The following is a 24305-nucleotide window of genomic DNA, read 5'->3' as shown; positions in this document are numbered from 1 at the left end:
TGCCTCTCTTTGGTGTCACATCTGATCTCAAAATGAATGGAATCATTACCTTTACATGCCCTTGTACATTTACCCTTCCCACTCTTGCCTACAGCGTTATCTGGTGCTATCTCGCAAACAAGAAAAGGTAAACATAGTGAGGAGGAAATGCGATGCGTATATTCCATCTACAGTTAATGCTGGCCTACATTTCATGCCTGACACCCCCGTTTAATAATAAAATGCAAATCTGTGGCGTTACACGTGCAATGTCATACTGTGGTCTCTCGTCTATGATGTATGCCTGTGTTGAACAGGTGATCGAGTAAATATTCAAGCAAAACGGGCGCCTCAGGTCCAAATTCTGTAATTATGTTATAACTGTGCCTCAATAATTTATGTTTTTGTGTGCACTGCTAACTTCCCCATAACAGAGGTGATTACCATATGTAGGTATATGAATAGCGGAGTCTGTGGAGTGTTCATTATTTCTGTATGCCACATGTGTCTTTCTATCTGTATTCCTGCATAGAGGGTGTCTCATTAATACACAATGGAACTTGGTAATAAAGCTCAAGTGTCTCTGGTTTGGGTAGATGGCAGGATGACGCGGAGGAGGGAAAGAGAGGAGCAGCAAGAGACTCATACAGACAGAGGTGGGTGTTAGTCATACATCCAAACACATGGACAAGCCAGTAATTGCCACCCTGACCAACCAGCTCAACTTTCTTCAAGTCCACTTTGTCATCTTCGTTTTCTTCCACGCCAATTAAAAAGGAATTTTAATGTAGCATTGGGCGGATTTACAGGCCTTTTTTTCTTCTTTTTTTTTAAAGAGTGGAAAACCAAATGGGCAGGCTGAACAACCCTATGTGTTGCTACAATTGTCCAATGTTTCAAATGCAATTTTTCAAAAAGAAAAACAAAACTGTAATCGTGTCATATGACGATGATGAAGATGTGCATCCCGTGTACATGCCCTGTAACACACAACACATTTTTTGGACAGCATCACCTTTTGCTACAACTGATCATTGCCCTAATTCAACTAGGCTGTAATCTGCATCAAAATGTAAAGGATTCATCCGAACAAGAAACATAAATGTAATCTACACAAAGCTAGTGTCACAAACGTTCAGTGTCTTTTATTTAAGTTAGTCGGAAGATGAGTATTGTTGACACATGAATCAAAACCACAAGTGAATTGATGGATTGCTGAAACTGTAAAATACATCTACCCAACCAGCTTTAAACCAAGAATCCTGAATCTCAAAAGCCCTCAGATACGTCATATACTTTTCCAACTCCTTAAAAATATGACCAGGAATTCGTTTGTGTGCGCTAATGTATCCTTTACTTTATTGTGCATTTCATTTCCCTCTGCCAGCATTGGATGCGTGTGTCAAATTACCCACACATCCTTAAGTCAGGCAGCCAGAACATTGCAGCTGTTTATCTTCATACGCTAAGCTCCGGCGGTCCTAAACAAACGGTGTAATGATCCCAAGTGCTTAAACGAAGTGAGCTTGTGTTTAACAGAATTACAACGCAAAGCTTTCTATGGAATGCATAATGCTGCATGGTGATAATGCAGTAGAAATAAAAAGAAACAACAACAGATTTTATTGGCGTTTTGAAGAATTTTACGGTTTGAGTGGTGGTACATTGAGTGGTCAGTGACTGCATAAAAAGCTCAGCAGCCAAAAGGTAAAGCAGCGGGCTGTGTGATCAAATATGACATGTGGAGAGGAGGTAAGGGAACGGGTGATGAGAAGCGAACAGGCCGCACCGCATCACAAAGAAGCACATGACAGACAAATGCAGGCAAAGGAAAAAAAACAGCGATGATATGAGGTTTGTGTGATGTGATGACATGATGATGAAAAAGAACATTTTCAAACGTCCATCCATCCCCATCCTAATTAGGCTCGCGGGTGTTCTGGACCAATCGGAGAGGTACACCGGCTTGGACTGGTCGCCAGTTAGGTTCATACCAACATGTTCTTGCGTTACAGTGACAATATATTGGGGGATTCCTATACTACAACAAATGTACAAATAACCAATGTAGTAACAAATGTATTGCACAAGAGGGGATCGGGTCATCTATTCCAGGATGCTAGCTGGGTGAAATTCAATGTCCTTGAGTGGTAATAGCATACTGTAGCATGGGTTGACAGCGGCACACAGGGCCTGTCAAGTAATTGTGCCCCCGAAGCAGGTGAACTTGTAGCATGGATCTCTTCCACCAGCTCAGTATTTGGCTTTTTCACTTTTCTAATACTACTTCACTACAGTATTTACAGCTACAGTACTGTCAGTAATGTGTGTTTTGGGTCATTGTCTTGTTGCATGATGTTTGGATGCATTTCTCAAAAATGTCGTACAAAATGGTTTTGTAATGTAGACTACCAAATTCATTAACCTCGACCAAGACCAAGACTGGCTAAGTCAGGGGTGTCAAACGTACGGCCGGCGGGCCGGATCAGGCCCACAAAGGGGATAAATCCGGCCCTCGAGACGATTTTGTAAATATATATATTTTTTTTATGTCCGACCCATTAATCAGCCGGCCACAATCAAAACATAAATTTGTAATTTCACAAGCAGTCCTCAGATGAGCAATGCAACACAGAATCATCCTGGATGTCATTACTGTATTTTACACACAACCTAAAGTTACAGTTTGTTTAAAATAAATAAATACATTTAATCATAGACCGATACAAACGTGTTAAATACGACACAAATTCAATTACTGGTAACACAAATACATATAAATTATAAGGATTAACATCCATATAACTTCATTAACTGCGCCACACAATGCATTCTGGAAACAATATATATGCAAAACAGGTATTAACACGTTCGGAACTCATACAGGTAAAGTGTTGCCACGTTTCATTTGCATTCGTGTTTTTTTTTTAACAATATGATTACAGTTGAGCTCCCTAATTTAGGGTTGATCCACAAATAGTGAAAATCTGTGTATAATTGACGGCAATTGTTTTTAAGTTATATACCATTATTTTATCAATCCGGCCCACGTGGTAATATATTTTCCTTCATGCGGCCCCTGAGCTAATACGAGTTTAACACCCCTGGGCTAAGTCAACCACCGGATCTTAACCTAATAGAGCCTGCATTTTACATCCTATGAAAAGACAGAAAGGAGACTCCCAGAAACAAACAAGAACTGAAAGGGGCTGTAGTAAAGGCCTGGAAAAGCATTTTAAAGCATTTAACTTCTGGTGAAGTCACTGGGTCGCAAGCTTAAAGCATGCATATAAAATGTATAAAAATATGACATTTTATTCACTAATTTGAAAAGTAGGTTGAGTGCTGTCAAAGTTAGAGCGTTAACTGAATAATTCATCACAAAAAATGATCGCATTAATCATGAATTAAAGCAGATTAATCGCACTATTCATTTTGACCATAAATGATCCTTTAGCGTGACAGTGGATGGCTACGTTTAAGGAAGCACAGGTTGTGTTTTAGCAATAAACAAAATGACATGCATTAAAGTAAAGCATTTTATAAATGTTATAAATGTTTGCGTATCACATTTAGAATACTTGTTTGTCAAAATATTAGGGTCATTTTTTTTCAATTTTAAATTATGTAAGTAATTAACTGATTAGAAAAAGAGGAGGATGAGTGCAGTGGGTCAAAAAATGTTGAAGATGTCCTCATAACATTAAATATCAAAAGAATTAACATATAACCGGTGCTCTTCAAATTTGGCGGGGGGAAAATTGTGATAAAAAGCCTTTTTTTTAATTAAGCGATTAATCATGATTAATCAAAATTCTAAGATGTGATTAATCTGATTTAAAAATGTAACCGTTGGACAGCTCTAGTTCAAACACAAGGTGTCGACATTGTTTGCCTTCTTGAGTTCATGGGGTACACCCGGGACCGGCCGCCTTCTATTGCACACATAGACAATCAGCTATCCCCACTTAGGGTCAAGTTAGAGTCTTGAATGTGAGAGGTAGCTGGCGTAAGCTCAATTTCTGCTGCTGACATTGTGCACACTTGACAATCAAGAACTAAAGTAACCCAGAAGGATCAAACAAGGTTCAAGGGAGTTCTCCTGGTCTGCTGGTTAGAGAGAGCAAATCCATGACTTGCCCCGGGCGCTGGCAACCCACACTGCACCACGGCTATGATTCATTTGCTAAAGTCTTCGGCTTCAGCAGGTCACAAATAACAGAGTGTCATTAGGGAAGCTATACAACGTCAACTCTGATTCGTCTGCATGTCTGTGGCTCTTTCATGAGTCATACATTGTTTAGGGTTGTTGTTTTTTTATGCAATCTTACTGTTAAACAGAGGTGGAGGTACGACCGTGTTAATAAAGTGCAAACAATGTGCCTATAAGATCGGAAGTTGTGGGGAAAAAATTGGCCAATGCAGCAAAATAATACAGAATGCGAAAACCTGTCCATTGCATCCCCCCCCCCCCCTCCTCTCCTAAGCTGCGTCCACCCCTTGCTGTCACCCTCGTCAAACAGCACACGCACACTTTGCTTTTTGTTACCTCTCTAGTCTCTTTTCACAATTCATCGCCTTGAGTTGCTCTGATTCTCACCTCCTCTGCTGTGTCAGAGAAAAGGGGTAAACCTCAACCTAACTCCCGCTGGAAGCGAGCAGTGCTGTCATGTCTCTCTCACGCACACACACAAGCCCCGCAGGGAGTGTCAAGTGACTTTCTGGATGAAAACTCAGTAGGATATTTGAATTCAGGAGCTGTTGCAGCGGCGCATGCCCTGCTGCAACATTGTGTACTGTGAATAGTCAGTAAAACGTCTCTTGGATGAACGTGTCGGAATCAGATCAACGCACCACGGGACATTTTGCGGTCTTGACAAAAGCTTTTTGCTCATGCATGCTTCACAATGATGATGAAGAGTAACTGAGGGGCCCATCCTTTTTCTATACCACTCATCTAGCCGACGTGGGACAAGTAGAAAGCTGAAGCCCATCCTGGGTGACTTCAACTGAGAGGTGCAGAGACGTCTGAATGGACAGACAAGCATTCAAAAACACACATTTCTGGAGCAGTATGTGTAAAGAAAATTTCAACTTTAGACAAAAACAAGTGATACTAAAAGAAAATAAATAAATAAAAGACTAGAAAAATTGTGTGTGTAATTATTTTTTAATATATTGTCAGTCATCCAGATCATGATAATCCATGAATGTAAACTCTTGTTTGTTTAGTTTAAATATGACTAATATGACCAAGGGTCAGCAACCTTTCCTGTCAAGAGAGTCATTTGAACCTTGTGATAAACGAAATAGTGTGTTAGTGTTAGTGAGCTCATTAAAGCTGCGCCGTAACAGAAAAATATGCAGCATCCACGACATTGAGATTCATTTTCTATTCTAATTCTATCTTTGGTCTTTCGGGTTTTTTTGGGGTTTTTTTCATACAGACTTTTCTGACATTCTGTCACATTTCTGACAATTTTATGGACATATTATGGTAATTAATTTCTGCTCCTCTTCTTCCTTTTTCAGACACTTTTGGGACTTTTTTTTTTTTTGCCTTTTTGCTATCAATTTTCTGGCATTTTTGGCAGTTTGGTGGACATTTTATGGTAATTTTTGGATTTCATCTTTTTATGGGTATTTTTGGATTTCATCTTTTTATGGTTATTTTTTTTAACACTTTCTTGTCTGCCTTTTTTATTGAATTCTTTGACATTTTTGGCAATTTCATTGACATCTTATGATCATTTTCTGCTTTTCCGCTTCCTTTTTGGACATTTTACGGTTACTTTTTGGACATTTTTAGGTATTTTTTAAAAACTTTTTGTCTTCTTTTCTTTTTCTAACAACTTAAAAATGTTAACTCTAATTTTAAAATATTTTATTATTATTATTATTATTTCATTATTGATTCATTTAATTAATATTTTATCTAAGAAATAAAAATAAATATGTAAAAAAATATATTAATTTCTTCACAAAAAAAATGTTGATCCACAGCGAGCGACTAAATAGTCTCATGTGGCTCCAGAGCCACAGTTTGCAGACCCCTGACTTAGGCAACTATGCTATTGGACTCACAATGTCCACTGTGCTGCCCAACAGCCATAGGAGTTTTTTTTTTTGTTTTGTTTGTTTTTTGCATTCACACAAACACGCACACATACAAACACGGTCTCCCAGGCGGGGTAGCTAACCCACGCCATCCTGCATCGTAGGCAAGTGACGGTACCACTCCGCCACCTGGAGCCCAACAGCCATAGGAATGTGAATGCATTTTTTTAGGTGTTTGATGAGAGAAAATGTCCTTTCGCTTGCTTCTTCATCATCATCGTCACTTGAGTGCCTTTCTGTTCCCATCTTGTAGACTATTTATTTTCGGCAAATGTGCATGTCTAACTAGAATTGTACAGAAAGTAAGGCAAAACCATTGAACACAACACTAATTGTGTTGAGGTGGCTTTATGATTTGTTGACATCTGTTGTCAAAGACATGGAGGTGTTCCTTTTGGGTAAAGACTGTACTGCCTGCCAGCTGCGGACCAGCTATTTTGAGCTTGCCTGACATTTTACAGCCTTTCTCATTGCCTGGCACCGGTACATGCACAGGTCAGCAACAAGGACTGTTATTGGCTTCAAAGCTGAAAATGGTGCATCGATGTTATCAGACAATATGCCAATGGTATTGTGTTTTTACACAAGGGCATTGCTGCTTATTAAATGCCACTGGAATGAAAGTATTGGAATGGCAAGGTCAATATCTTTGCTTTTGTTGTATAGATTTGGGTTTCAGATCAAAAGAGGAAGATAAGACAAAAGTTTACAATACCAACTTTTATCAGTGTCGTGTGGAGTATTTCACATTCCAGCTGACTTTGGGTGAAAGTAAGACTACATCGTGCACGGGTTGACAGTCAATCACAGGATATAGACGGACAAAAACATTGACAATGACATTCAGACCATCACTGATTGGGAACTGAACCCACTTTTCCGGCTTAGACGTGGAATGAGTGTGCTACTAATTCCATCAGTGACTATTATGCAAAGGTGTATTATTCAAGGCAATACTGAAAAGAAAAATAAACACACAAGATTAAAGTTGCAAAAAATATCAGAAACAGCTGCAGACAAGATACACACGACAACGACATTCTCAAGTGGAGGCTCTTTACTGAGACATGAATCATACCATAATCTGAATAAAGCATGTTTTTTAATTTACTGTTGGTTGATTCTTAAGTTGCTAATCATTAAGGGGCTGACAAAATGTTCAAGGTGATCCAGGCTTGATCAAGTCAAAAGAGGATTTTCACCAAATGTTTGAGAGCTTTGTCAAATGAAGGCTGCTTTTCAACCAATTGGAACACTTTCAAATAAATGCACTGTGGAGATTTGTGAAGATTACTGACATTCATCTCTCTAAAATGAGAATGATGAAGGGGGGTGTAATAAAGCAGCTTTTTGATATATTTAAATGTAAAGAAGAAAAAACAAAGCCACATTCCATTTGCAGTCTGATAACATGCCAAACAAGATCAGCATTTATTGGCTCACTAAAGGGAATCCCAGCTGGAAGAGCACCATAAGCTTTTAGCTCATTATTGTTTTTGGGCTTTTCAAAAACAAATCAAAAACTCTTTATCCAATTATGAATATTATTCATCAATTCAGCTTCCCATGTACTGTACTTGCAGAGACAAGCCAATGTCAAAGTGGAGAATTAAAAACAACGGCCATGGTATTCCACACACATTTCTAATCTTTACCACTTGTTCTCTTCTGTCATGCCTGCCATCGTTCCATGCCCCCCCCCCCCCCTATACGTTTCGTGTTTCAGAGCAATTCATTTATACTTAAAGACTCTGCCACTTCTGAATCTCTTATGCTCTATAATTGCATCCCATGTTGCTTTACAGTACTTATAATAAGGATGTGCTAATGAAAAATGTAGTATCTGCAACAATGAAATGTTCTTTGACTCAGTAGTCACCCAGAAAAACATTACATCCAACCTAAATAAAGTGCTAGATTAAATATTTCAGCAAGAAATCACATATATGGAACGGTCTACTTTTACAAAAGTGATGCGCTACTGCTACAACATAATACACAAACATAACAGACAAGTGGTGCAAAAAAAATAAATTGTTTTAAATGTATCTGGCTATTACTATATTTTGCCACACAAAGTACAATATTATGATTCCCAGTTTGGTTTAAGGGAGACTATTTATACAGCAATTCTTATTACACTGTGATTGTTTGAATTATCCTGTCAACAATGGATATCCAAATAATAACCAATAAAAACATGTTTTAAAATAAGTACCGGAATATAAGAGCTTCTCAGAAGAGCTGTTTTGAATGATAATTGGATATACTGTACATGGTTGTCTTAAGAAATTGTACCTAATTCTCCTGAGGAGGAGCTCTGGAACTGCAATAAAGTGATGTCTCTTTTTATGACATGCATATTTTTCAATGTTATGTGACCGAACTTGAGCACTCTTTGAGAAAGACAGCAAAAAAAACAAAAAAAAACTGTAGCTTAGCATACAAAACAACGTTCAGTTTCACCATAATCAAAACATGACTTTATATGTGAGATTTTCAGTGTGTGTGTGTCTGTGTGTCTTTTGCTCAGCGGTCATTACTTTTGTAAAATAAAGAAAGTGTGATATGACCTGAGACGGTCAGGGATTATAAAATGACGTACAAGAGCAAGCAATATTCTTGAAAAATCTTTGCCGCAGATACTGTTCTTGTTTCCGTGCATACACACAAGCATGTGCGGCTCCGTCATGCATATGCATGAACTCAATGCAGCAACCGAAGCAGCGGTGAGAAGAGCATTTAATCGTTCCAACACACTGATCCGCCGGAGCTCCTCCATTAATTATCTGATTAGCTTCTCAAAGTTCAACACACACACACACAAAATCATATACTGTACTGCGATTGACATTTCTGTGACAAATATTTGACAGGAAAACTTATTAATGGGTTTTATTGACTGCAATACGCTCCCTCAGAGCCAACAACAAGTTCCATGTGGTTGACAATGAATAAAGTGGTATGAGTTAAGGAAATATAATGTAAAGAACATGCGAAGTATGGGCAACGAGCTGCAAGGAGTTAACTGCAAGAATGAACTCCATCAGTAAAGGACACCATCTTCAGCCTCATCCCATCATTCCATTGGTAAAAGTAATGCATTTAAAAATGATCCACAGCTGAAGTTTCCAAAGAGTGACAGATATACAGTATGGGGCCCCATGATTACGCTCCTGGTTCTCACACGCTGACAATGCAGGAGTGGATAAAAAGATGTAGCCACTAGAGGAATAACACGGGGATTAGATTATACTGAGACAAAGGTGGAGGTGGATGAAAGTTAAAAAAATGTTTTATAGAAGAATGCAAAGAGCACGAATATTTCAGATAAGGCTTGCTCTATTGATAATATATCTATGGACTCCACCACGAGCAAGTGTACCAAGTAGCAGGCAGTCTAATTGATACAAAATTCTGGATGTTTGCCGCAAGGACTATTTACCACGGTTTTACAACCCAAAGTGTGCAATAACCGGCCCCCGATTCTACAGTTGGCCAAAATGCAACACAAGATTCTCCTGAAGGGAAGCCAATTGAAACATTAAAAAAACAACTTTTCCATAGTTTGAACAAATGTGTTTTCAAATAATTGAATGACAAGCTTTGTAAAACGCTTTCGACACCAAAACTGTATGTCTTCTCCATTTACTATTTTGGTCAAATTGCATTTATTTTCCGGGAAATATGTCAAATTTTGATATGAACTTTTGATGAATTCCTTTTCTTCCCAGCAGATTTAATGTTCAACAAATAAAATGTGAAAACAAACGATTTGGAAGACCTGGTTCAAAAGGCTGCATGTTAACCTCTATTAATGTTCATTTTTTTACCAGCAGGCTGTTAGATTAACATCATGCACCACCACTTTCAAAACATGTCTTTTGAAAAAAATATGTATTTATAAATATTTTTAAGACCTGAGATTTAAGCAGGGTTATTGATGCTTTCCATCCACATCATTTTAAATCACCAGCAGCCACTCTTACACACAGTACACAAAGTACAATGAGTTATTCAGCATTTTTCTTTTGCTGTTTTAAAGTTTGAATATAGAGCCTATTCCAGGGATTCAAGAATGTTTCAAATGTGAAGTAAAGTACTGAAATACATGAAAATGTACTGTAGAATGTGGGGAAATCTCTCGACGCTTGTCTTTACAGTTTGAGAACAGGTGACTTTGCCTGAAGCAGCTGTGAGAAAACATACTCACAGTGTGAAAAACACAGTCTGTGCTGGGATGAAAAAGCCCAGCAGATGAATCATCTAAATTCCCAAATCCATACCGTTCTACTTCATGCATGTCGGAATGATGCATGAATGATGGCAGCCAAAAATACTGAAGAATACTAATGAAATAGGAGGATGATGGAAACCAAAATAAGAACCCATTTAGGTACACCGAAAAGTAAAGTAAAGTAAAGATATTATATATTGACTCGTGCTGTCAAAGTTAAAATGTTAATTGATTAATTAATCACAAAAAAATATCGCATTCATCATGAATTAACGCAGATTGATCCCACTATTAATTTTGACCATAGATTATCCTTTAGCGTGACAGCGGATGGCTACGTTTAAGGTAATAATAAACATAATTACATGCATTAAAGTAAAGCATTTAATAAATGTTTGCATATCACATTTAGAATATTTGTTCATGTCAAAATATTGGGGTATTTTTATTTTAAATTATGCAAGTAATTAACTGATTAGAAAAAGAGGAGGATGAGCGTGTGCAGTGAGTGGAGCAAAAAATGTTGAAGACGTCTTCACAACTTTAAATATCAAAAGAATTAACACATAACCTGGTGCTCTTCAAATTTGACGGGGGAAAATTGTTGACAAAAAAGCCTTTTTTATTAAGCGATTAATCGTAATCAAAATTCTAAGATGTGATTAATCTGATTTTTTTTAAATAGCGTTTGACAGCTCTAATATTGACTCAAATATATGAGTTGTTATTGTCCTGATCTCAGTTAGTTAATTGACCTGAAATACGGTTAAAGGGATTAAATGAAGTATTATTGTGTTCACCATTCTTCCCTTTAATGAACATCAGCAGCCTGCTAACCTGCACTTCAAGATAATGGCTCCCCCATCCATATTCAGACCGTGACATTACTTTTGGTCAACACTGATAACTCTATAATCTTGCCCATGGACTTTTATCATGACAGTGGAGACAAAAACAAAGTGGCAGCCAGAGGCAATCTCAAATGTACAGAGGCCATGAAGAATAATGCAAAGTATAAAAAAAAAAAAGTGGAAGCAGTGAGAAAACTAACCAAAGATGCACTTAAACAATTATTTGTGTATGTGTAACAGATTTCACATCAAATGTACATTACAAGAAAGCCTTAAATCATAACTCAACTTTTTTGCTGATAAACTATATAAACTGATGTCATTCTCGTACACGCCTCCTTAAACGGCTTCTTAGTGAGTGGCTGCTGTCAATCACAGCTAGACCACGTCCAACCCTCTTCTCATTTGCAACCCAACGGTCCTCCAGGTAACACCCCCTTTGAGCGCTCATTTCAAATCTTAGTGAAGGGTGTAGTAAGAGTCTGACTTCCTGTTGAGTAATCCTTTAAAAATAGCGCCGGCCGTGGTTTGACAGTCCAGGATTTTAGCTTGCTTTTCAACTCAACCTGAGGGATGAAGGTCACTTGGGTTCAAGCCTCTGTGCTGGATGACCACATCGCATTGTTGCCGTGAGCACGATTGTGAGTGTGGCATTTGAGGTTGAGTGTATCGGATGCTCAGGGTTGGGAGGGTTACTTTTAAAATGTAATCCATTACAGTTACAAGTTACCTGCTAAAAAATGTAGTTATTAACATAATCCAAGTACCATAATATTAAAGTAATGCAATTGGATTACTTTTGGATTACTCCAATATTGAGTATGATCATGAAGACAAAATAAAAATAAATATCACCACAATATATATTCTATACAATGTGCCCCTGCTTTTTGCGGGTGATAGGGACAATGCATGCCTACAACTAGCACAAATCCTTGTGTAATTAAAAAGCATGTAGGCTATTGATTGATTGAAGGCCATATGCTGTTTTCGAACTGTCACTGAAAGCAACCACAACTCATAGATAGATAGATAGATAGATAGATAGATAGAGATAGATAGATAGATAGATAGATAGATAGATAGATAGATAGATAGCTCTCTCTTGCTCTGTCCTTCTCTCTCTCTCTCTCTCACTCTGTCTCTCTCTCTCTCTCTCTCTCTCTCGCCTTCTTTCGCACTCTCTTTCATCGTAGAAATTGTAATCCCTCGAAGTAATCCCCATTTTTAATAAATGTACCTGTAATCTGAATACATGTTTTTACCTGTAACTGTAATGGAATACAGTTTAAAAAAAAATTAAGTAACGGCGGTACATGTATTCCGTTACTCCCCGGGCCTGCGGATGCAGATGTATGTTAATCGAACTGTGCTCCTCGAAAGTGGCAATGAGTGAGACTTTGTTTTGTGCCGACATAGCTAAAAACAAGCAGTGATGACAGCATTTGTCTCCTGGTTTTACCTCAGAGCTGTTTGCTTGACATCACATGATCCCTCCAGACGTAAGCTCATAAAGAGGAAACAATACACTCATTGTTATTGTTCCTGTAGGTAGTGAAGAGGGTCCAGATTTAGTAATAACTGTTTTAATTTCCTTATTTCCTCAGTAGAGCTTTGTGAGTGTTATTGCAATTTCTGCCAGGTGCCGTCATGACTGGAGAACCTCCTCTATTTCCACAACAATGGGCCATTGTCTGTGGTTGAAGTCAATGTGTTTGAATGATGTCTTTAAAGTCTTATTCCATGTCCGGTGAACTCCGGGTGGGCTGTTTGCTGGGGGCTTTGTGGTACCGCCCTTCAAAATAGTATAAGAATGTTGTAAGTCCTCTGAAATCTTCGCACTTGTGAGAGGCTGCAGCCATTGTCTGGAACTCACTTGTGCCCGGAATATTCTGTAGAAATAAAAGCTTCGAAGTAACTGTTCATCGATCTCCAGCCTGTATTCGGATAACCAACATTCTCACTAAAGAAAGAAAGAAAACGAACACGTGGAGGAAAAGATCTGCCTCCTAACAGTAGCGACTGCTCTATGAACCAATTACTAATATAAATGTAGCATCACATATAGCAATATTCCCGCTGCTCGATCCCATGCCATCACTTCTGCTTGATGCTGCATTGAAGACAGCACAGCAACCCAATTAAAATGTCCTTAGTATTTAGACAGCACCTGCAAAGCAAAATCCCTAAATGAGTGCAGATAAACTATCATCTTTGTATCTGCCAATGAGCCGACTGGGACATAGTGCAGCCAGTGAGGTACACCAAATCAAATAAAACAGGTTTTACTCATTTAATGTCTTATTAAGTGCTTCAAATTCCTCTATTAGCCTGCTGATAGCAGCAAACATGAGAGAAGCACCGATGGGCTGCCTGCTGGTAAGAGTTTGGTGGGATGTGATATTCTGGATTTGGGATATTGTGTGATTTAATTTGGATTGGATTGTTTAGTATTCATTATTTTCATAGCTCTTTCTAGAGAGGCTTATCAAATTTTGACATCTATCTTCCGGTGACTGACAAGGAGGCAACTAAGTGTAAGTGAGAGGGAATAGGGACCAAAAGAGAGTGTGTTGTTATGATACAGTTAAAGGAACCTCAGTAACACTGGGGAACAGTTTTTAAGAAAAAAAAAATCAGTTGAGTTAGATTTTGATATAGGCATCTCTTATAGACATGTCTTGACTTTAGAGGACATCTCAAGACGTCTCAAAAATATGTCTTAAGACACAACTAAAAATGTCTTGAGACATATTGATGTCTGAGTATGTTGTTGGAAGGCCTCCCTCAGCATCAATTCATGGTTGATGACATCATCAAATAGTGTTGGACGACAAAGTTGCATTTGACAAATTTGGTCCTCTTCTTCTTTGAGGACGTTCTCCTATTTCAGTTTCAGATCTCCTGCTCGACCTCCACGGATTTCCCCTCTCACCCTCACTTTTCTTCCATTTTGTTTGAAAGCAGGTGAATTTACCTGCTGCATTTTTGTAGTGTTCACACCTGATCGGTTTGTCTACAATAAGGCAATCATGTGTTGAAACAGCTAATGTGTGTGTGTTTAATCAACTGGCTCATGCGTGTGGTGATTTGTCAGTCAGTGCTTTGGAATTGCCCGAAAGTGACATTATGACATACAAAAGTGTCTAATGTATAAAAGTGTGTTCAGTATTTTGCAAATCATTATGTGTGTTGTTCTAAAAAAAAAATAAAATAAAAAAAAAAAAGTGTGAGGCTGACTTTGTGTTTATATTGGTGAAAATCTTGTCCAATGTTTTGCTCCTTCTGTGTAAGGTGTTGATAATTATGGAATTCTTTTATTTTGAGTGTTTATGCAATCGTACAAAAAAACGATTAAAGCTATCTAATCTTGAACATGAAGTAACTTGTGAAATTCTGCAAATTTTTAAAATTGTAAAATACAACTTGACCTGAGTCTCCACAAATATATGCATTATAATCAAATGTATTACTTCTAAACTTTGACGTGGTCTGCATCGTTGCGATTGAAATTCCCACAGTACAGGCTTTCCAAGTAAAGGACAGTCATTAATCTCGCGCTAAAAAAAATTGGTGCCGTTAAAGAAACTTTAAATTAACTCAAAATGAACACGCTAATTTTGACAGCCCTACTTTAAAGGCAATCTTTGTTCGATGGACATCCAAAGAGAGTTTACTTTGTGACACACCAAATAAATGGCAACATATTACGCCAACGCAATCCCTTCATACAAACGCGAACATGCTGACAGCTTGGCAGGACTAGTAGGAGGATGCAACCACCGAAGGCTCTACTACTCCAAGCGTGGGCGGTGTGTTAGATCATCAGTGCACACGCCATGTAAACAGCATGACGTCTTTGTTGAAATCCAAACATCTCCGCTAACTTCCAGCTGCGGCTCCTCTCGCCCTGGTCACACGTCCCCCACAATGGGGAGTGTCGGGATGCGTAAATTTCGTTGGCAGTCAAAAAAAAAAAAAAAAGATGATGGCCGTGATCGTGTGGTTTTTTTCTCCAGAAACTCAGCAACGGGTGGTGGATACTCAGTATTATTAATTGTGCGGCAGCCAAACAACAAGCGCTGAGCTGTTGATGTGAAGCAATGTGACAGCCACCATTTAAGGGAGTGTCTTGACCGCAGAGCTGCACTTTCACACACACTGTGTGTGTGTGTGTGTCTCATTATAATGCACTGGCACCATTTGTGCAAGACAAAACACAGGATGTGTCAACATTAAATATCGCAAGCCAGCTTTCAAGCTTCAAGTTTATGTACACTCTAAAAACTGTTTGGTCAAAAGTAACCCAATTATGGATCAAAAATGGACCGACCCAACTTTCTGGGTTGTTTTATACAAAATGACCCAATTTTTTGACCCAAGTATAGGATCTGACCAATATTTATGATTTGTTTTATGCTGCCCATTTCTTGACTCAAAGTTGGGTCAAATCGACCCAAGTAGAAGATCGGTCCATTTTTGACCCATAGTTGGGTTATTTTTGACCCAACAGTTTTTAGAGTGTATGTAAACTTCAGAAACACATAAATCTAAAGTCACACCATGTTCTTTCACGCCAGGAAACTTCAGATTTCTAATGATGCTGAATGTTTCTTTTTCCAGATCAGAGTTGACATTTGCAACATTTACAAAACAGCAGTCAGAGCAGTTTGCTTACAAAGAACCACAGCCTCCTATTTGAGTGTTGCAACTGCACATTTACTGTCAATACAGACACTAGGTATGAGCCTATACAAGAGTTGCACCATAGAATCTGATTTTACAAAGATAAAATTCTGTTTTGATTGACAGTGATAAAGAATATATGCCTATGCAGGACTCAAGACTAACTTTATTTTTAACTAGAAGCACAGTGTCCCCTAACCTGAAAAATTAGATGCATATTATAATTTTTCTTAATCGACAATTGATCGCACAGACGCAAAATTCATGCAATACTCATATTTTGGGGGTGTGTCACATTTCCAGATATCTACTCCCTTCCAGTAGCGTGTAAACAGTTTATTCTCTCCTTCCTCCGTCTCAACTGGCATGTGCGCAACGTGCTAACACAAACACACACAAGCTGAAGCAGTCTGCAGTAGTCTCTCCACATGCAGCTTGACATCGTGCTGATGCGCGCACGCACGCATACAAATATCCTGTATTTACTGTATGTTTGTCCACATGCAAACACCGACATTCAATGTACCAAATGTATTCATATTGACAATCTTCATACTTTTGTGCCACTCGTTTTGAGCCTGAGCCTTAGTTAAGCAGAAGCCTCTTGACTTGTGTGAGTGGACATTGATCTCAGCACCACTCAATTTTAATTACAAGCAAGCAGACTCCACTCCAGCGACGCTGGAGAGGCTTCTCAGTCAATCAACACAGCATCTTCTCACACCATAAAAAAAAAAACCACACTAAAAAAAACCATCTAATTAATTAAGTCTGCCGTTTCAGAGGTAAGACTTTTCGTCTACAGCTATTTTTTTTCTTGTTTTGTGTCACAAGAGAGAGAAATTACTGCAACATACAAAAGCAAAAGTTGATTTGTTTTATGGGACAAACACAACCTTGTCGTGTCCAGAAAAACTTGATAAGAAAGAAGTGATGGTGTTCTAACCTGACAGAGGCTATAAAAGAATATAGACTGTACTTTAAAATATTTTTATGGATGGGCAAGTTACCGATACCAAGTATGGTTAATGGTATTTGGCCAATACTGGCCTTATTTAAGGTATCGGGTACTTGTGGAGGCCGCTGGTATCAGCAACCGAAACTTTTGGTAAAATAAATGTGATAATGAGTAAATCCTCAGCAGTAGTTGGCACTATAATGCAGCGAATCATAATAAAAATCATAATCATAATCACGTCATGCGCGTCCCCGCGGAGTAGCAAACATGTGGCGTTGTGCTAGCATTAGCCTGTGTTGTTAGCTAACACGCGTGAGCTGCTAACTTTCTACAATGGGGATGCTGCAGTTACGCTTTGGGCCAGAGGTGGCAGTCGCGAGTATAAAAAAGTGACACATTGAACAAAGATCCTTTAAGTCAGGGGTGCTCAAATTCGCTCCTCGAGAGCCCCTGTCCTGCCCGTTTTCCATGTTTTTCTCCACTAACACACCTGATTCATGATCAGAATCGTCATCAGGCTTCTGCAAAGCTTGCTGATTAGCTGATCATTAGATTCAGCTGTGCTGCAGGAGGGAAACATGGAAAAGGATAGGGACTCTCGAGGACCGAACTTGAGCACCCCTGCTTTAAGTATTATTGACAATATAGACGTTATTAGATAATAAGACAAGTTATTTTTTTAAATGCATTATATAAACAAAGGACCTGCCCCCATAATAAATGCCCAATCTTAATAGACACATATTAATCCTATGACTATATATTATAGTATATTATTATACATATTTAAAATGATCTATCAACAGTTATTGCTAAATATGTTAATGACTGTGGCAGCATGCTGTGCACAGGATTTCTTTGTTGATTAGTCATTAAATATTTATGTTATTTGTTGTTTGTCACGCCTTGACGGTTTTTTTTTTCTTAACTATTACAAAGATTTGTTTGAATCGCGTATCACTGAAAGTCGTACGTAAGAAATGTAATGATGCTCAGCTAATTTCAGAAGACATCAAATGGAAAGAAAAGTACTTGTGTCTGAACAATAATCCCATCTCAATGCAAGGTGAGATGATTGTACTTTCTCAAAGGCACACAAATGCCAAGTCAACCAACAAAGTTCCATCCTCACGTGCACTCCTTCTCTCCACTTAATGTAAGCGTACCTATTTGCGCCGTGGTGATGCCCATGGACGGCTGCCCCAGACTGGCCTTTGGCTCCCACTTGCCCTCATCTGGATGATAAACCTCCACCGATGCCAACGGTGTCTGCTGCTGATTCATGCCTCCCAGGACCATGACCTGCCCCCCCAGCGCCACGGCCGCGGCCCCCGCCCTCGGCGTGGGCAGCGGCGGCAGCTGGCTCCACGTCTGGCTCTCCACGTCGAGCACCTCCACGCTGTCCAGGGGCATGCCGGTCTCACTGCAGCCCCCCAGCACGTAGAGCAGGCCTTCGTGGTAGATTGGGGTGCAGTAGACTCTGCGCTGGGACATGGGGGGGAACTTTTCCCAGTACAGGGACTTGACAGGACTCACCGCCATCTCCTGCACGGGCATGTCTCCGAGACTGAGAGGAGGGGGGACACCATCACACACCAGGCTGGAGGGGGGGTAGGATGGAGGGAGGGTGAGAAAAATGAAAGTGCGACGGAAAATAAAACACAATTCCAACGGCTCTCAGTAATGCGCCTGACCTCGAACACTGCAAAAACTAAAATCTTAAGTAAGATATCATTTCTTACAGTTAACCTAAATTTGCTTATTTTGCTTTGACAAGTTATTTTTTCATAAAATACAATTGTCAGACTAGAACATTCTTGACAAGAAAATGCTTATTTTAAGAAACTTATTACGGTACTTAATGATCTTATTTGATGAAGCAGTCTTGGCACAGACAGTTTGTACTGTGGGGCTTAAAACAAACATTTCATTTCCACATAAGATGACTAACCAAGAACCAAGGCCCCGAACTGGGGTTTCATAAATTACATTTTCTTATTTTAAGAGTTTGCATAATCTAGTAAAAAGATAAATTGGAAAAATACAAGTGTGAAAACAATCAGACAAAAGTGCAATAACGCACTTTATTATAAGCATTTTTTTCCTAAATCATCAGTTCGTGCCGTTATATTTACTAAGGTAATTTTTTTCTCTTTACAGTAATTACACTACCAGCTACGTGGTCTAGTGGTGGAGTGTCTGCCCTCAGACTGGGAGGTTTTGGGTTCAATCCCTGTCTGGGTCATGAATAAGTAATAAGTCAATAGTTCTATACATTAAAGCTTGAAAAAATTCAATGTTTTTAGTCTAAAAATACTATATTCATGACCGCTGTGGTTGATATGGGACTAGTATTATTTTTTCGTAATTTTCTAAATCTTACAGGTAAATTTAAGTAAAAGTTTCTTGTTTTGTTGGTAGATCATTTTGCTCATTTGAAGTATTTTTTTCTTAAAACTTCCACTGTCCTTTTTGCAGTGAAGGCCCAATAATCACAAACAAGTCCACCTGGCTCGTGAGATTGATAGATCATGGCAAATTGCACCATTTTTGCTGTAAGTGGCGGTAATGCACACTTGTTTTCCCCACGGCTCTACCTGCTGGATCGGGTGGGTCACTGCACCACTTGGCACTAATTCAAGTTGACGGAAGTTTTAGCTTTAGCATTATCTGCAATTAACTTTACAGTACTTTTTTTTAAATTTTATTTAGAATAATCCTGCTAAATGAAGTTGTGGGGTAAGTTTTATCTTCATTTTGCTAACGAAATTCAATTTTAAGTTCATCCTTCTGAATAGTTAGCCTATTTTAGCATAACAATGCTAACCGGCCATGAGGTTTGCTTTCACTAACTAAATCCGTGTTTTCCAACCTTTATTCAGGCAAAACATATTTTACATTAGAAACCATCACAGCATGTCACCAAACCAAAAAAAAGTATATAAACTGAAATAGTAATCATTTGAATTTGCCTCAAAATGTATTTAAACTGTGTGAAACCTAACAAAAAAATTGCTAGTTCAGCATAGATTAAATAAAAGCAAATGCATGTTTGCATACAAGAGAGGAAGTGTAGGATAGGAGGGAGTCAAGAAGGTAAAAAGAAGAAGAAAAAAAAGGTGTGAAACTCACCCGTCTTCCAGATGTCACTTCTTCCCCTATATAAATGATTTATTCATTGGGCTGTTGGTTTGTGAGCAGCAAATCCATCTGCCCTTCACAAGTTTTCCCCCTTTTCTCCCACTCTGTCCTTCCCTCAGTCTATCCTGTTAGAAGCTTATTTCAACTTGAATATATTCTTCAAGAAGGGTGTCTTCAGGTTTAACAACTAAATCCCACAAAAACCCCAAGCAGCAAGCAATTTTACAAAGAAAGCAGGGAGGGTAAATGATCCACAGTCTAAAATGAAAACTTCACAAGAGCAACTAAAAGGACGTCCAAAAAAAAATAAGCTTTTCCTGCCTTAATTAGGCAACATCTCCATATCCTGGAGGAATATCCTCTGACTCATAAGAGCAGATGCACGCAAGAGCTTTGGAGAAGGTCCCTCGGAGAGGCTCAACCTGCAAGAACACACAGAAACAGGATTTAAAACATTGTCGAAAACCATATGACAAAACATCCCGTGAGAGATCTGAAGTCGCACGAAAGGATGTTGATTGTGTTTTCACTGGATGCAAATGGTTTCCAAATTCACAAATGCAAATGACCTCAAGACATTAACACTGCTGATAATCCCCCCCATGGATGCGGTTACTCAGGCAACCAATGAACCATTGTTTGTGTGTTGTGTTTGGGCCACTTGAGATATTTTCAAAATTCAGCAGCATGTTTCCCCAATGAAAAGTATTTGCACTGAACAAGTGACATCGGTAAGGAAGCATATTGCATTCATTTGAAAAAAAACCCTCCTGTTTTTCTGACAAGTTTTTTTGAGTATTTTTTATTTTATTTTCTGTTTTTCTGGAAAAAAAATTCTGTCAAAAAATATTCCGAAAAACAGGAGGAAAAAGTACTCAGAAAAATAGAGAAAAAAATTATTAGAATTTCTTTTTCTTCATTTAAACAGAAAAAAAAAATATTCCGAAAAACAGAGCTGGTGTTCTGTTTTTCAGAGTTTTTTATTATTATTTTTTACCTCTGAACTCCAAGTGACAAGCGGACACTTTCCCGCATACCTCCATATGCAATAAGATGGTCATGTTTACTTACTGGCTCTCAATAAAGGAATGGATGTGTATACTGTATTGTGGTTTGTTCTCTAATCTCTGAGGGAAAACCCTTTAAAAAATATATTCAGAAAAACTGAAAAAAATATTCAGAAAAACTGAAAAAAATATTCAGAAAAACTGAAAAATAATTATTTTATAAAACAGTGAACAATTACTCAGAAAAACAGGAAAAAAAACATTCAATAAAACAGAGGAAAATATACTTTTTTAAAACAGAAAAAAATTACTCAAAAAAACAAAGCTCCCCCCAAAAATGTGTCAGAAAAACAGGACTTTTTTTTTTTTTCAAGTGAATGCAATACGCTTCCGTACATCGGAAACCCGAACACTCAACCCAAGTGTAAATAAGGCGGCAATTCAAAATGAAAAGATGAATGATGGGACCAGTTGGGATTCAATCTTCATTTTTTTGTTTTCGATGTGTTCTAATGTCTCTTTTGTAAGAGGGATTTGCATGTTTATCTTCTAGTCGTCAAATGCCGAACATTGCGCAGCGCAGGGGACGCAAGTGCAGATGAGTCAAGAAAGCTTGAGAAAAAGCACCAAATCTGCTTCCTCCGAGGTGCCTACATCGTAGCCGTCTAGTCACTTTGTAGTGTGGGCATGACTTTGTGGAAGTGGAAAGAATTAAAGAATGCCTCCTAATTCAGTGTTAGCAGAGGTGTGGTGGGGAAAGCTCTTGACAGTCTTGTTAGATGATTAAACACTTCTACTGTGAGTTGACTTTTAAAGAAGACAGCTATGGCTACAAAATGTGCTCTGTTCAGCCTGAGTTAACTTTGCACAACCATCGTACTTTTTGGAATTCTAACATTTTCTACAAAATGATGCATCAAGTCCGATCATATTGATTTGAAAATAATTTTACACTGTCTTGCCTTTGTCTGTGTGTGCCTTTATTTGGAGCGCTGTTCATGTTGTACCCGATTTTGCCACTTAGGGGCAGTGTGGTTCCACGCGGTCTAATACACTGTTAAGTTGTAGCCACATTAGAGAGTAGAAGGAAAAAGTCACGATCAAGTTATTCCAATAGAAGTAGTTTTTTTGCAGTATGGTGCCGTTCTTTTGAGTGATAAAAGTGCCGCGAGTCGTGCGCTAATTAGCATTAACGAGTCAGACTGGAGTAGATAATTACAATTCCTTGCACATCTATAGATTGAAGCAAAAATCATTGTCAATCAAATCATTTTGAATCAAAAATCATTCTTAATCGAAAATTGATTCTGAATCGAATCGCAGACCCCAAAATCGGAATCGAATCGAATCGTGAGACATTCAAAGATTGCCACCCCTATTGGATAGACACTTGTCTAGATTCCCAGTAACTCCTGTTATGGTTCAGTTTACTATTTTTTTCGCTATTTACATGACCGATAGGGGGCACTAAACTACAATACGTAACACTTGGTTGTAATTTGGCACACTTCAAAACGACCCATGTGGTTGTATTTATTGGAGGTCTGTCTCCATTAATAATGATATTAAACTGATAGACTAACCGATAAAAATTCTCGCAATCGCGATCTACTCACTACTTAGGGGGTTGTTTTCAGAGGTAGTTAAGTTTTTGGGACAAATTAATAAATAAATACATATTTCAGGATGTTGTGCCTCCCTATGAACAAGCAGATTCAATGTGAGCATAGCAGTTTTGTTGATGGGTTATTCTCACAAAAGTTGGTTCGGACCCACTGACCCGGTTTCAGTCAATATGTATTTCCCCTAAAAAAATCAATCACCAACTTTGACTACTTTCAATATTGAATATGCATGCCGACACCTCTATGTAAATAAGACCCCTTTCTACTCTTAAAATGCATCTGTTTCAAAAAACCGTCGTCACCCATAAACTGGCAGAATGAAATTCGAACACAATAACATTCAATCGAAGTCCATGCTGCCCATCCATAATGTGAGAAAACATCTGCAGAAAACTCTTTCGGTCGTTTCATTTTAACTCCACGAGGTGCTTGAATATTATCTGCTGGAACTAATTTGGAAACTAAAACCCAAAGTTCAATTGTTTCACTTAAAATTTCAATGTTAACATGTTGAATACATTGTTTTTGTTTATTCCACAACAAACGAGTAGATTTCCCCATCCATGGGGTAAGTAGAGCATATGACCGGGCTTAAGTTTAGCCATCTCTCTTTTTTCCCTCCCTCCTTTTAAATGAGTTCAGTGTATGACTTTGTCACTTATCATGACATTCATTCATTCAACTTTTTTGCAAACACAACTGAAAACCTATTCTTAAATGGTGACACCGTTTTTGGTTTTGTTTCCGAAACACTCTCTTATATTTTGCACATCTTGCAAGTGACATGAAAAAGTAAAATAGTACAATTTTCCGAGTGATAATGAATTCTTAGAGTGCTCCATCTGGCGTCACCTCTCTGATCCCCCAATGTAGCCTTTTTCTGGCAACCACACTTTTACATGAAAGAGGTCTTTGTGAATAAGAAGCAAGCACCCCTGAAAAGTACACACACTTAGAGATTTAGAAAAGAGGTCGAGCTATTTTGAGGTGCCCATGAACTTTTCCGGGGCTAAATTTAACAGCGGGAATGAAAGCTTCCGGCTGAATAGCTGCACAACAGGAAGCGAAAGAAAGATGGTAAAAATGATTATTGGAGTTCTCAGCATGAAGTGCGCCTACTTGTAGATTACTATCGGACTTAACCCATTCAATTCAATGGGCTCACTGTCTCAATGCATTTCCCTCCCCCAGGAATCAATACAAGGAGAAAAATGCCGTGACTAAAAGCTAAGCGGCCAATAGGACAAAATGTTAAGTTCACAAACATGGTTGATGAAATCTGATTTTGATGCATTTGTCATACCAAACCCATCTATTCATTCATCAACATGTGAAGTCAGAATCAGAAATACTTAAGCAAGAATTATGGAAGAGCTTAAATAATGCTTGATCACACGTCTTGCTCAAATGAGCTCGTTTGAGAATGTGACCCTGAAAATGAGAGAGTGAGCTGAACCTCATCCAGTAATGCCTGACATAATGTACTTGCTGGCCCAATTGAGAGTCCGGATTCCGAAAACATGTTGACTGAGCTAAGAGCAGACGGGCACACAGGGGCAGGCTTGGGGAGTAACGGAATACACGTACCGCCGTTACCTAATCAGATTGCAAAAAAATTTAACTGTATTCCATTACAGTTAGAGGTAAAAACATGTATTCATTTTACAGGTACATTTATTAATTTGTAGGCTGCCCGGGTCCCTA

General features: G+C 38.5%; 1 protein-coding gene across 1 annotated transcript in view; it reads right to left on the bottom strand.

The window, feature by feature from the left end:
* Nucleotides 1-24305, bottom strand: part of klhdc8b (kelch domain containing 8B) — an 89535-nt gene that overhangs the window by 43943 nt on the left and 21287 nt on the right. Inside the window, exons 2-3 of the mRNA XM_086066967.1 lie at nt 19961-20391; nt 17995-18428 (exon numbers count right to left, since the gene is read on the bottom strand). Coding sequence (XP_085923093.1) covers nt 17995-18385 — 391 coding nt within the window. The 5' untranslated portion in view covers nt 18386-18428; nt 19961-20391. The remainder of the gene's footprint in view (nt 1-17994; nt 18429-19960; nt 20392-24305) is intronic.

Source organism: Leptonotus elevatus, chromosome 2 (genome assembly GCF_054856555.1).
Source record: "Leptonotus elevatus isolate MCC_2025b chromosome 2, RoL_Lele_1.0, whole genome shotgun sequence".
NCBI lineage: Eukaryota > Metazoa > Chordata > Actinopteri > Syngnathiformes > Syngnathidae > Leptonotus > Leptonotus elevatus.
The sequence above is the reverse complement of the archived record's forward strand: the minus strand, read 5'-3'. Positions and strand labels throughout refer to the sequence as shown.